Raw genomic sequence first — 15,116 nt, 5'->3', positions numbered from 1 at the left:
TAAATAACTAATCTGTTGAGTTGGGACACTGATCCCCCTCAAAGTAGGCCAATTCTGACTTGACACACATAGCCCAGGATTCTTTCCACTGCCTGAAGCATTTTTCAGAGTTGGTTATTGGTATCTTCTGCAGGTGCTTCATTGCATTCATCATGATCTCTTCTCTTGTCTTAAATAGAGAACCCATCAGCAGAGTTTTGAGCTTGGGGAATAAACAAAAGTCACTGGAAGCCATGTCTGGTGAGTAGGGAGCCTGCTAGACCTGCAGGATGCTGTGGTTGGCCAGAAATTCCTGAATCAGTTGAGAAGAATAGGCAGGGGCATTGTCATAGTGCAGCTTCCAACTTGCTGCTTTCCAAAGGTCTGGTTTCTTCCGCCGAACTGCGTCGCAAAGACGCCGGAAAATGTCGAGGAAGTAATGCTTGTTGACATTCTGACCTTGTGGTGCATATTCATGATGCACAACACCTCATTAGTAAAAAAAAACTGTCAACATTTGAGTGGATATCACCTTGCTGCAGACCAGTTGTGCTTTTTTTGAAAGAGGCAACCCTGCATGCTTCGAATGGGATGACTGTGCTTTGGTTTTTGGGTCGTACCCATACACCCAAGGTCTCATCTCCAGTGATAACAGTCTTCTGAAAATCTAGATCATGATTTTCACACTCCAATATGTCTTGAGCAACGATCATTTGAGATCACGATTAATGTCACGAAGCACCTGGAGGAGATACAGAAAACCGACTTTGAAAAAATGTTTGAGCCAGTGGAAACAATGCTGGGCTACATGTGTCAAGTCAGAAGGGGCCTACTTTCAGGGGGATTAGTGTCCTAGCTCAACGGGTTAGCTATTTATTTTTTTAAAGCCTATGGTTGGATGCTTTCTGAACAGACCTCATATCTTTTTAATTAATAAAAATATCTTTGTGTTTCTCTTTTGTTTTGGAGATTGAGCATGTACAGTTATTGTAATGCCACATGCAAGAAAATCATTTGCATTTTGAGGGCAAAGCTATTAACTGAGTATTGTACAGTATTACAGTAAGACCTCACTATAACAGACTAATTGGGGCCCAAACCATTCCAAAAAATACTACTACTACTACTACTATACTGCCAGACACCATAATCCCATACGAGGTGGCCATTTGACTCTGAGTTTTTTGTTTTACAGGGAGGGGCACTAGCCCTCCACCAACCCACTTGACACGTAGGGAGCACGTATGGTTTGGTTATATGGTTACCACCCAGCGTTGTAAATGGTTTCTTGGCTTACAGGAAACCATTTGGCTTGTCACTTAATGTAAAGCCACCTGTAACGGAAAGAAAAGCATAAAGTAGTGAGAGGAAAGATGGGAGAAATAGGAAGATAGGAGGGCAGGCACAGAAAAAGAATGATAAAGGCTAAGGGAGAAGTAGGCAGCACTACATCAAGTGAGTGGATGATGGTCACCACCACCTACCACTCCAAAAAATACAAAATTCCAATATAAGCTACATCCAGACTTCCCCCTTCTAACCCGGACTTTATCTGATATATCAGACATTGGTCTGGATCGCGGAAATGGTTTTTAAACTGTTTTGACTACCATTGCGGTATTGTACTGTGTTATAACTTCACAACATTAATCAAATGGTACAACATATATAATAATACTGTACTGAACACTGATAAACATGTCTTTTATTTACTTTATCGAGGTGAACATAGCTGAAGTGGTCAGGCAGTCCGGACTGCTTCTGGCTTTATCGCACTTTTTCCGATATGTAGGAATTTAGTCTGGTAGCTCCTCGATTCCGATAAAAGCGAATTCCGGTCTGTTGAAGCCCATTATATCGAGGTTTTACTGTACCTCTCTCACATAAAGAAAATGAAGTGCACATTGTCCACAGATTATGTAACTGTATAATACAACCACCATAAGTTCACCCCCTCCCCCCCCATAGCAACTCATGTAATAGTACGAGCATATAAGGCAGGGCGGCCCATGTAATATTCCATTTTTGTGTGTCCCTTGTGGTAGGTGGTGGCGACCATCATCCACTCACTTGATGTAGTGCTGCCTACCTCTTCCTTAGTCTTTATCATTCTTTTTCTGTGCCTGCCCTCCTCTCTTCCTATTTCTCCCATTTTTCCTGTCGCTTCTTATTGCTTTTCTTTCCCTTACAGGTGGCTTTACATCGAGTGACAAGCCAACTGGTTTCATGTAAGCCAAGAAATCATTTACAACGCTGGGCGGTAACCATATAACCAAACCATATGTGCTCCCTACGTCTCAACAAGTGGGTTGGTGGAGGGTTAGTGCCCCTCCCCGTAAAACAAATAACTCAAAGTCAAATGACCATCCCTTACGGGATTATGGCGTCTGGCAATAGATAGATAGATAGATTGTGTGTCCCGTGTTGTTTTGTATAATGGCATGACAACTGTAAGCTGTATGGCAACATTGGGTTGCTTCCAGCCACACTTCTGCCCTCCGTGACTGACCAGCACGCCTTGAGGGGCCTCATTCATAGTCACGCTGTTGTTATGAATAGTCCGTGGCCTTCATCCTCTCATGCCTGCTCTCCTCTACCACCCATTGCGGCTGGTAGACACTCTGACCGTGCCAAGCATCCCAGGGTGTCCAGAGCCTCAACCCCAATGAAAGGAAACCCACCAAAGATATTGGATACATTAGCTGAAATAAATCAAGAGTTAGCAAATTTGAGTGATGTTGACTGTGAATAGCTACTCAGAGGACAAACATAATGATCGTAGTGAATATGTGCCAAGTGATGCCAATGATGCTGTTCATTTCTTGCCCTTTTTATAACAAACCCTAACATATTTTGAAATACTTTATTTTCCTCAAAATATGCCCACTTGTGAGTTACACTGCATAACATTTTTGCCTGCCATGAAGGGATTAAATGATGTATATGAGGTCTGTCCAAAAAGAAACTAAATTTTTTAAACAGCACTTCAACTAAATGGTTTATAATGATTGTGGTGGGAGTGCTGTTTCATGGCGACTTTGAGCTTTAGTCTAACAGTAGCTGCATCATGCCACATCGCTTAGTCATTGTGGTACATGCATTTGAGTAAACATGTTTAGTGCATTTGGTGCTTTGTTGCAAGTTGAGCAGTGAAGGGTCATGAAGTGCAGTGTATTTGCATGAAATTGTGTTGCAAACTGGGATTTTCTTATAGAGACCTTTCAGTGTTGCAACAGGCATATGAGGATAATTATTTAATCTGTACACTGTGTCACAAGTGGTCCCAGTGGTTCAGATTGGGAAGAACATCCACCAAAGACAATTCCAAGTATTGTCAGGAGACGATGATCCTTGAAAATTGTTGCCTGACTGTCCATGAAGTTTCCAAAGAAGTAGGCATTTGTAAAAGTTTGTGCTACACAATTTTTACTGAAAAACTGAAGATGCATTATGTTGCCAAAAAATTTGTGCCTCATCTGCTGACAGATGAGCAAAAAAAAAGACTGTGTCGCATCAGTCAGGAGCTGTTTGATGTTCGAATGTTGATGAAATCTTTATGAAAAATGTCATAACAGTTAATGAAATGTGGGTGTACGGCTACAATGGTGAAATGAAAAGACAGTCGTCACAGTGTGTTGTTACATTGTCACCGCTACCAAAAAAAGCACGTCAGAGTTGCTCAAATGTGAAGGTGATGCTGGTCATCTTTTTATATTGGAAGGGCTTTGTTCATCATGAGTTTGTTCCACTTGGTCAGACAGTCAACAGAGAGTTTTATTGTGTTATGTAGATATCCTGAAGTGTTTGAAGGAGGAAGTGCGAAGGAAGAGGCTTGACGCGTAGACAACCTAAACCTGGATTCTGCATCATGACAATACACCTGCTCACGCCATACTTTTTGGTGAAGCATGAGACAACTGTCATCCCCCTGAATTTGGCCCCTGCAGGACCCCCCCCCCCCCCAAGTTGAAATCCACCCTGAAAAGTCACCAATTTCAGACGATAGAAGAATGGAAGAAAATTAGCCAAGTGCACTTAACACATGTTCACTCAAGCGCTTATACCTCGATGACTAAGTGATGCGGTATGATGTGGCTAGTGTTATCTATCTTTTACCAGACGTCTTAATCCCGTAAGAGGTGGCCACAAACAAATCACCTCCATGTCGCCCTGTCCCCTGCCATTTCATTGCCTTGCTCCCAGCTAACCCCCCCCTCTCTCATACACCTCTCCACTCCATCCCTCCATCTCATCCACATACACTCTTCTTGTCAGTCTCTCACTGTCCATCCTCTCCACATGGCCAAACCACCTCAATGTGTTCATCCTAACGCATCCTGTCACATCCACATCCACACCACAATGCTCCTTCACTTCCTCATTTGTTAGTCTGAATTTCCATGTGACTCTACAATCTCCACTCAGATAACTCATTTTCACTGCTTTCACTCTTGACTTCTGTCCCTCCAACAAGGTTCAGGCTTCACTTCCATACATTAGAGTTGGTATCACAGTACTGTCATGTAGTAGCTTTTTCACTTCCATGCTCACTTCCCTGTTTCTTATCATTGCTTTCAAGGAACTAGCAACCTTTCTTCCCTGTTGTACCCTTTCAAGCACTTCACCCTCCAAACTTCCATCCTTACTCATCACACTACGCAAGTACTTAAACGCACTCACATTTTCCATTTCCTCCTGGTCCACCCTTACTGTACATTCACTGACTTCACTTCTCTCGAAGACTGTAACTTTACTCTTCCTTACATTCACCTTTAGATTCCGTTTCTTACATACTCTCCCAAACTCATCCACCAAGCCTTGCGGCTCCCCTTTGTCTTCACTTAACAACACAGTATCATCTGCAAACAACAGTACAGGGAGTTTCCAAACACTGCCCTCTCTCACTAGGGCCACTCCAACATCCACTACCTTACCTTGTATCTCTTTTATAACCCCCTCCATATACAGATTGAACAACCATGGAGACATGACACATCCTTGTTTCAATCCAACCTTCCGATAGAAAAATTCACTCAGTTCACTATCCACACGCGCTGCAGCCTTAGCACCCTCATACATACTCTTCATGGCTTTAACAACATCCCAGTAACTCCATATGTTCTTAATACTTTCCACAGTCCTTGTCTGTCCGCCCTATCGTATGCTTTCTCCAAATTCATGAAGGCCGCCTACAATTTCTTTCCCTTCTCTAGAAACTTTTGCACTAAAGATGTAAGAATGAATATCTGATCTACATAACCTTTTCCCTTCCTAAAACCTCCCTGTTCTTCTCCAACAAATGCCTCTGTTATTTCCCTAACTCTGGCAGTAATATAAGTGAAAAAATCTATCTGTCTGTCTATCTATCTGTTGCCAGACGCCCTAATCTTGTAAGGGGTGGCCACAAACAAATCGCCTCCATGTTGCCCTGTCCCTCGTCATTTCACTGCCCTGCTCCCAGCTCACACCCCCCCTTTCTCATATTAGCAAATGATAGTATAATGATCAGTTGTGAGTTGAGGGTCTACTGGTGATGCCACCAGTATAATTGGATGGCTTCATTACCTGGTTATATAAATGCCCCTCCCATCCCCTTACCCTATCATTAGGTAGGAAAAGAAGTCAGGATAATGATGAAAAGTATTCTTACCTCCTTCTGTAGCCCCTGAAAGGAGGATGGTGAACTGCTGGAGAAGGGTAGCTTCAGCCTACAGTTTACTGGGTTTATGTTCAAATAAGCCTGGGGCCATAAGAACATTCATCATCATCATCTCTGATGTCTTGCTTTCTCTTTGAAACCCCCTGATAGGAGTTGGTCATAACAGAACTCCAGAGTACTGTACTTTGTACTGGCTGTCACACTTTCCAAGACTTTCTGTAGCACCCTTGCTATATGCATTATTTAAATTTGCAGTCATAAAGGAGACAAATGGATGTCAATGCAAGTGTCAAGTAAGTGAAAGGTAGAGTTGTTCCATAAATTTGGTATGTATGATTATTTCAGGTATCATTCAAGTCATGATGCTTGGTACACAGGTAGAAACGGCTGTAAACAATGTGCGTGTATTGGATGAGATGCTGACCAGACATCAGGAGAGCCCAGCGTCACAGGCTGACCTGGACCTGATGCTAGAGCTGCATTCCTCTTGTGCCACACTCAGAGCAAATCTATATCGACTTGTCTCAGAGATGGATGACAAGGAAGATGGAATTGGTGAGTCTCAGAAAAAGTTGTTAGGTGTTGTTTTACAGATATGTTAATTATGATAACAGTAATTTAAAATCCTCAGGGCCTGATAAATGATATAAGTAGATGTACACTTAGTTTCATTAATAATACACTACTGAAAAGGGGATATACAGTATTGATTATCTTATATGCTATAGGGAGTGGGCTAAACTTTGATTGAGAGGAATTGGTACAGATTGGAAGAAAACGTTTAAAATGACAGCTGTTGTTCCCATTTCAGGTGACATGTTAAAGGCAAATGATGAGCTTTCTAGAGTAATGGGACGGTATAAGCTCATTGTTGAGGGCTCCAGGGCTGAGAGCCAGAACAAAGATTTGAGAAACCACCATGATGCAGTGCCAGGCAAGGAGACAGGGGGAGGTGGGGCGCAGAAGGATGGTGAAATTTTGCTGGACCTCTCCACACCTGAGGATGTGCCCAGTAGTCAGGATATAACTACACTGAGTAAAGACCTCCAAGATATAGGTATGTGGATTTTTTTTTCTTTTTCTCTTTTTTTTGTTCAAGACCTTTATTCATTATGCCCTTTTTTTTTGTAGGGAGGGGGGCAATTTGGAACAACATCTCATATTGAAGAAGGTGGAAGCAGTTTCCATGAACTCATTCAATACAGTGGCATATATTTACAGGGTGCTACAGAAATTTAATCATCATGTAATACAGTGTTGCCCCATGAGGAGTGTAGGAGCCTGGGGCTAGGCAAGTTGGTCCTGACATTGAAGATGAGAGTGACCAACCTCACTCATCCCTGAGTGGCATTATGTGAGCAGTAAACCCCTAACACTCCTTGGATATAAACCTGCACCAGCTCAATCCGATTGGAGCACCCTAACCCCTGGACTCTGGCCTAAAATCAGCTCACGTGTCACTTCAGTACAGAAAGATTCCACAAAGTAGCCTTACTCCTAGCTTCATATCTTAGAAACTGTAACAGTTAGGGAAGTGAATTAACCTGTGGACTGTGAGCCACAGCTCAGGCTGTGCTGGCTGTGCATCACCGTTAGCTACTCGACCCCTACACAGACTTACACAAAGCGCTACACAAAAACAGAGAGAGAGTGATTTTTTTTCTTTTCACCAGATTATGCCCTGAAAGTTTAACTTCAAGTTTATAATAAACAAGAACAAATTTTTTTTGTTTTTTTATTCATCTTTTCATTTATAATAAACAAGATCATTTTTTTTTTCTTATTCATTTTTTCACTACTCCCCAACAGAAACTTACACATGGCCCTACACAAAGACAGAGCGAGAGAGAGAGAGATTTTTGTTTGCTTGTTTGTTTTTTTTTTTTTCACTAGATGATGCCCTGGTTGTTTATCTTGAAGTTTATTATAAAAAAAAAGAAAACTTTTTTCTTCATTTTTTGTGCACCACAGGGTGGGATAAAAAATGGGAATTGCGTAATCCACTAGTTAAAGACCATATTACTCACCAACCCTTCTTCTTGCAAATGAAAATATTGCCAGGTCTGCAGGTTGTTATGTCGATGAGTAATGATGTGTGGAAGAGGATTCATTTTTACCGTGAGAACAGGATGTGTTCGTGCGTCTGCTCACAGCCTCGACTATGGCTTTGCTCTCAGCATGATAACTTCTCCATTACTAGATAAACTAGACACAGTGGTGTCCAAGGCATGCCCTATGGTACTGAGTCCTTTCCTAACATCCTTGGAAAGAGGCTTGGCATGGATGGATGAGGCAAAAGTCCATGTGAGGCGGGAACAGAATCAGACGAGAAGGGTTAAAAAAAAGATCGTCCTACACCTGGTAGAGTCACAGAGATGACCAAGGTATTGTTGGCTCAGCTGGTGGGAGTCCCTTCCTACCATTTGATGATGAGATAAAGCAGCGACCACTTCAAAGTGCTGTGCGAAAACAAGTGCGGTTCTGGCTGACACCCAGCGCCACCTGGCCACCGATTTCTTGGCAGTTCTGACCAACACCTGGTGGTTAGGAGTTAATTGCCCACTAAGCCACTGGGTGCCATAATTTAGGTATATGATTACCACCTAGTGTAGTAAATGGTTTCCTGGTGTACAGGAAACCATTTGGCTTTTCACTGGGTGTACAGCCACCCGTAGACAGGAGGACAAGGAAAGAATGAAAGTAAGAAAGACAAGAGGAAGGATGGAAAGAAGGAAGAGAGGAGAGGGCAGGCACCCAAGTACAGCACTACATCAAGTGAGTAGATGGTGATTAACCCCACCAACCCTTCATAATTTTGAGAATGAATAGATCTAGCAATAATAAGTGTACCTTTCTGAATGATGATTAGGAAGAATTTGCCTATGCACCGAGCTATTACACATTTTAGGTTCAATAGGAAAGTCTTGGGGATGAACACGATCAGATTGCCATCATCTCATTTATTTTATTCTTTCATTAATTGTCTGACATGTGGTATTTACAGAAGGTGCTCAAAGTTTCTCCCCCCCTTGTTAATACAGGCTTGGGCATGGCTTACCAGAGACTGGTATACATGTTCAGGTAACCCTAGTATGTTTCTTACTTCCCTGGAAGCATATTGAACTCAGTGCCACAGTTCCTTGCCAGTGTTGATTTGTGTTGCATACACCCTGCTCTTCAAGTGACCCCAAATGTAAAGTTAGGTCAGGTGATCTAGGTGGCCAGGCGACGGGGAACTACCACACCCTATTCACTTGTCAGGGTACCAAACGTTAAGGTAATCCTTCATAACATGCGAAGTGAGTTGGAGCCCTGTCATGCATGTACCACATTTGAATACGAATTCTGAGGGGCACATCCTCAAGCAGTGTGGGCAAATTCTCATGAAGGAACCTTGTGCACTCATTGCCTGTAAGTCGTTGAGGTGGCAGAAAAGGTCCAGTTAAATGATCACCAAGAATACCAGCCCAGACATTGATAGAAAGGTGTTCCTGAGGTCCACTAGTTGATGTCACATGTGGATTTGCATCTGCCCATGTGTGTGTATTATGTAAGTTTAAAATGTCATTTCTTGTGAATGTGGCCTCATCTGCAAACAATACCCATGCAGAAAAAACATTCTCTCTCTGTTGACCAATGAACCACCAACAGAGCACTACTTATGGAAGATAATCATATTTACTCAGAGCATGGATGTTTTGATGGTGTTATGGGTGCAGCTCATGTCTGTGTAAAATCCTTCATACAGTTGAATGATCCGTACCATAGTTTGGAGACAGTCGACGAGTGCTTGTAGATGGGTCTACTGCAGTGACATCAAGAATATCATCTGCATCGTGTAGTTGAATGTCACGTGGACTTCCTGTGTCTAATCTACTTGGAGTCAGTGTGCCGTTTTCCCGTAGTCGTCTTTCAGTAGAGTGGAATGTAGGCCAAGATGGTAGCCTGTGGTTGGGATATCATTTGGCATACAGCCTTACTGCTCTGGCTGCATTTACCCCTGCTGCACCTAAAGTAAACAGCATGTCAGTGTACTCTGCAAATGTGTATGGTTCCATGTCCAGTCTTGGCTCAGTTTCAGTCAACACAGACAGTGTTTTTGTGCAGGGGTACAGGGCAATAAGCTGCTGAATGGATTGATCTGTTTCCCCTCTTCACACGTTAGCTTCACCTGGTGAATTTTCTTCCAATTTCAGAGTCATGAAGCATCTTGGTCTCCTGCTGCAAGTTCACGTTTCATTAATATCTTATTCAATAGTATTGTTTGTAGGGCTGTACTGGATTTATCATTTACACCCCCTAGAGTTTTCATTTTCTTATCATTAGGTAATGATAATTCTAAAATGTTTAATATCTTAGAATGTATGCAAATTTGCCCAAACCATCATATAGAGAAGTACAGTTATTATCAATAGATCTGTTCGTTCTGAAAATTATGAAAGGTATTTCTGCAGCATCCCATATATATATTTTTCCCAAAATTTAGGAAGTGCACGGCTGTCAGTGTCTATGGAAGTCATTACCCTGGAATTATGGTGTAGGGTCAAAAACTCAGTTGTCAGCCTAGGACAGCACTTGTAGGAGGGAAACATTTACACAAAGCACAGGCACAGACTACTTACTACACAACTGCAGAATGTTCCTTGGGGTAGGCCAGAACCTTCAGGCTTCAGCATTGGATGCCAACTTGCCTTGATGAAGGAAAACTCTGAATCCGAACCCAAGGCTCTGTTTAGGATTGCTGATAGTAAGGGCATATGTCCATTGACATTCATGGCTAACGGAATTTAAACCCAAGGCTCTAGGTAGGTTGGCGATAGTAAGAGCATATGGTTTTTGAAATACAGTACTCTACATCCACAGAAAAAATAAATAAATAAACTTACCTGGTAACTTACAAATGCCTGCATGGCCAAGGCCTTCAAAAACATAAGCATAGGCTAATCATTTTGCTTACTGGCAGTTTTATTTGGCTTAGAAAAGACCACATATTGGAGGGATTAATTTCTTGGCTATGATGAATTCTGTTCATCTGAATATAATCTTTGTAAGTAAAGGATGGGAAACACGTTTAAGATATTGATACTGATAACAAATACAGGTATACCCCAGTTTAACGATACAATTGGTCAAGTAAAAACCCATTGTTAGGCAGGGTATCGTATCTCAGGTTAGATTTAACATGTAAAGTACAGGGATCTGTTTTTGAGCCTTGGGTTTCCCTCCCAGCCAAGTCCTAAATCCACCCAAATGAGTCGAAAAACAAGTTTAAAGCCAGTCTAAATGGCCTAACAGCTGTAAAAGCAGCTAACCTAATCCTAATGCCTGTAAATAACTCACTAATACCAACAAATAAAATCCAAAAACCATCAAATATAAGTCTGGAAAAAATATCAAGCTTAGTAAACTGTGCCCCTGAATGACAATGTTCACCCCACCTATGGCTAAAACACAATAATGTAAGTCTAAAAACAGATTATAAATTTTAGGGAAAAATATCATCACAATCTAAAAACAATAAATCAACCTAAACACACAATTTAGTCTAAAATATCATCAAAATCGGAAAAAAAAAAAAAAAAATAAACCAGGGTTTGGCCATCATTAGGCGGGGTATGGTGGTATTTCTACTCCCATCGCCAAGCCGGGGTATTGCATCTAAGGGTATCGTATATTGAGGTATACCTGTATCTCACAGTACAGAACATCTATATTTAGAGCAAGAAGCACGTAAAGAGATTAGTGAAGAGGAAAAAGTTAGAGGTAACTGATGATCTAGGAAGAAAAACGAATGCAAATTACACTGAAAATAGGAAGTTATTCTGGAAAGAGATGCAGAAATGTAGAAGTGACAGCAGAAAGAAATGTGAAAGTGTGAAGGATGTAAGTGGTAGATTATTAACCCATGGATGTGAAGTAAGGACCAGGTGGAAAGAGCAATTAAAGCCTGATGAATGGAAAAGAGAGCAGAGCCACTGTAAACATGATTGGTTCTGGGGGTGTGCAGAGAAGGAATGCAGTGCCAGGAAACTTGACACTCACACAGGTGAAGAATGCAGTGAAGCACCTAAAAAATGGGAAAACAGCTGGGGTTGATGAGGTGTATGCAAAGATGATTAAGTGTAGTGGAGAGAGCAGAATGAAGTTCCTGCTGGAGATATATAAGAAGGCATGGATGAGTGAAACTGTGCCAGTGATTGTACCCCTGTACAAAAATAAAAGTGAGCGAATTGAGTGCAAGAATTTTTGTGGCTTAAGGTGGTTATGTGTGGTAGGGAAGGTATATGGAAGAATTATATAGTGAAAGTAAGAGAGATGACAGAAGTCCAAATGAGTGATGAACAGGGTGGCTTTAGGAGTGGCAGAGGATGTGTAGATCAAATATTTGCAGCAAGACAGATAGTATAGAAGGCTTGTGAGAAAGACTATATGATGTTTATGCCATTTATGGATCTGGAAAAAGCATACAACAAAGTAGATAGAGAAGGATTGTGGAAAGTTTTGTACATGTAAAGTGTAGATGGAAAGCTGCTAAGTGCCGTCAACAGTTTTTATGATGGTAGTGAAGCATGTGTAAGTGTAATTGGGCATCTAAGTGCATTGATTCACAATCGATGTGGATGTGCGACAAGGTTGTGTGATGTTGCCATGGTTGTTCAGTATATATATAGGTGGGGTGATGAGAGAAGTAAAAACATGAGGAATGGATGGGCTCATAATGAATGGTGATGGATGAAATATCTCAAATTTGTTGAGATGAAAGACTGACTAAGAGGGTGTATGTAGGTGAGGTGAAGGGATGGAGCTGAGAGGTATATGAGGGAGGGGGGGGGTGAGTTGGGGGAAGGGTAGTCAAATGGTGGGTGACAGAGCGACTTGGAGGCATTTTGTCTGCGGCCACCCTTTGCGAGATTAGGGCGTCGGGCTATAGATAGATAGATGATGATTTAGTACTACTTGCAAATACCAGACAAGAACTTGGTAGACTAGTGCAGAGTTTTGATGATGTCTGTGAGCATTGTGCCTTGAGAGTAACTGTAGAAGAGAGTAAAGTGATGGTTATTGAGAGAGAAGGTGACTCCCAGTGTAATATTATAGTGAACGGAGAGAGACAGGAATTGGTGAAAACTGGGTACAGTGATAGAAAAGAGAGGAAATGTGGAAAAGAAGTGGAAAGTAGAGTGACACAAGGAAGGAAAGTAGCTGGTGCGATGAAGGCCCTGATAAGAAACAGAGGTGTGAGTGTTGCAGCTGCACAAGGCCTACGTGAAGGAATGTTAATGCCAGCTTTAACAAACAGATGTGAGACTATGGTGTGGCATGAAAAAGAAAAGTTAAGAGTGAGAGCAGTGGGGATGAGACTGCTGAGGAATGTATGTGGTGAGTGGATAGGATACGAAATAATGTGATTCGTGACAGATGTGGAGTGAGGAAGTCTATGGACACCAGAATCGAAGAGAGTGTGCTGAATTGGTATGGTCATGTGGAAAGAATGGATAACAATAGAGTGATGAAAAAGGTATATCTGAGAAAATTTGAAGGAGGGAGGAGGCGAGGTAGGCCAATGAGGAGGTGGGGGGATATGGTGGACGAGTGTGTGAGATAGGTATGGAATTCGGTAAGGCTAGAAGACTGACAAGGTCGAGCTGGCTGGATCAATGTTGTGATAAGAAGTGCATGATCAGGGATTTGGCACCCGTTTTTAACATGACAGGGTTCGGATTGACTCTATCAGATACGTTTATGTGAAGCTACTGAATGTGGTGAATGTTTTTGGCGAATCAGATAGAGCCAGGATTCTGGGGGTTGAATGATGAGTGATTGGAAATGTGGCCCATTGGATTTGGCAAACTTGGGCTGTCTGGATGTTGCTACTCCTCACCCTGTCCTAGGGTGAGAAAGGAGGTCCAGATGATGATGATGATGGTGATACAGTATATCAATAGCAGCTTACTTTGTGAATCATCATTTACATTATATTCTTAAATTTATAACTGGGTGTTTTTTACAGGACTTGGAGGAATTGGTTTAAGAGCAGGGGGTGAAGTTGGAGCAAGTGAGGCACCAAAAGAGAGCAACAGTTCCCTTTTGGAGGATCTAGGGGGCATCTTTCCTTCTTCCACCACAGCCTCCTCCCCTTCCCCACTATCCCTGGGTCAGCCCCTTCACACTGCCATGGCTCCTACTTTAGTGCCTCAATTATCACCACGACTCATAGCTCAGGGTAAGTTGAAGTTGTATTTTCCTGTTTTTATCTTTATGTCATTACAAGCGAGACTGATATAAAAAGTGTGTTGGCCTGCGAGGGAGTCATATCATTATGAACAGAGCATCCCACACCCCATATATACATATATATATATATATATATATATATATATATATATGTATATGAGGATGATATGGAGGGATGGGGTGGAGAGGTATATGAGAGAGTAGGGGGGTGAGTTGGGAGCGGGACAGTGAAATGGCGGAGGACAGGGCGATGTGGAGGCGATTTGTTTGTAGCCACCCCAAACGGGATTGAGGCGTCTGGCAATGGATAGATAGATAGATATATATATATATTTTTTTGTGTGTGTGGTAGGTGGGGGTGCTCACCATCCACTCATTCAATGTAGTGCTGCTGTCAGGTGTCTGCCCTTTCCTCTCCTCTCTCCATTCCTTCCATCCTCTTCCGTCTTCTTTTATTTCATTCTTTTCTTGTCCTTCTGCCTACGGGTAACTTTACACTTCCTCTTCTGTCTTTCTTTCCTTCATTCTTTCCTCTTCCTTCTGCCTGTGGGTGACTTTACACTGAGTGACAAGCCAAATGGTTTCCTGTAGACCAGAAAGCCATTTACTATGGTGGGTGGTAACCATATAACCAAATTTTGGCGTCTGGTGGTTTATTGAGTAATTATTGCGCTCCAGTCAGATTGAGCCGGTGAAGGTTTATATCCAAGGAGTGGTTGGGGTTGATTGCTCTTGTAATGCCACTCAGGGATGAGTGAGGCTGGTCACTCTCATCTTAAATGTCGGGACCAGCTGCTTAGCCCCGGGCTCCTATGCTCCTTATGGGGCAATGTAGGATTGGATGATGGATATATATATATATATATATCCCATTGGATCCCAGGGGTGCTGGGCGAGGCATCGCACTGGGAGGGTACTGAGTGTACCGCCCTCCGCCGATCGGCTCATAGTCGCAAAGCTCATGGGTCCCTACCTGGGGGTTCCCTACTTTATAAAGACTTAGAAATCCCAGTTCTGTCCAATACTCGGGACACTGGGCTCCAGTGGGTTAAAGAGACTGATGGATTTGCCAGTCATTAACCCATTGGATCCCAGGGGTGCTTGGCGAGGCATCGCACTGGGAGGGTACTCAGCGTAACGCCATCCGCCTATTGGCTCATAGTCACGAAGCTCATAGGTCCCTACCCGGGAGTTCCCTACTTTATAAGGACGTGAGAAATCCCAGTTCTGTCCAGTACTCGGG

At 42.4% G+C, this 15,116-nt stretch overlaps 1 protein-coding gene across 1 annotated transcript in view; it reads left to right on the top strand.

Moving 5' to 3' along the window:
• Gga (ADP-ribosylation factor-binding protein Gga) overlaps nucleotides 1–15,116 on the top strand; it is a 67,488-nt gene that overhangs the window by 29,945 nt on the left and 22,427 nt on the right. The window contains exons 5-7 of the mRNA XM_080274387.1: nucleotides 6,016–6,193; nucleotides 6,450–6,695; nucleotides 13,650–13,862. Coding sequence (XP_080130513.1) covers nucleotides 6,016–6,193; nucleotides 6,450–6,695; nucleotides 13,650–13,862 — 637 coding nt within the window. The remainder of the gene's footprint in view (nucleotides 1–6,015; nucleotides 6,194–6,449; nucleotides 6,696–13,649; nucleotides 13,863–15,116) is intronic.

This window comes from Coenobita brevimanus, chromosome 6 (genome assembly GCF_032717465.1).
Source record: "Coenobita brevimanus isolate Jiangsu-jjx chromosome 6, ASM3271746v2, whole genome shotgun sequence".
Classification (NCBI taxonomy): domain Eukaryota; kingdom Metazoa; phylum Arthropoda; class Malacostraca; order Decapoda; family Coenobitidae; genus Coenobita; species Coenobita brevimanus.
The sequence above is the reverse complement of the archived record's forward strand: the minus strand, read 5'-3'. Positions and strand labels throughout refer to the sequence as shown.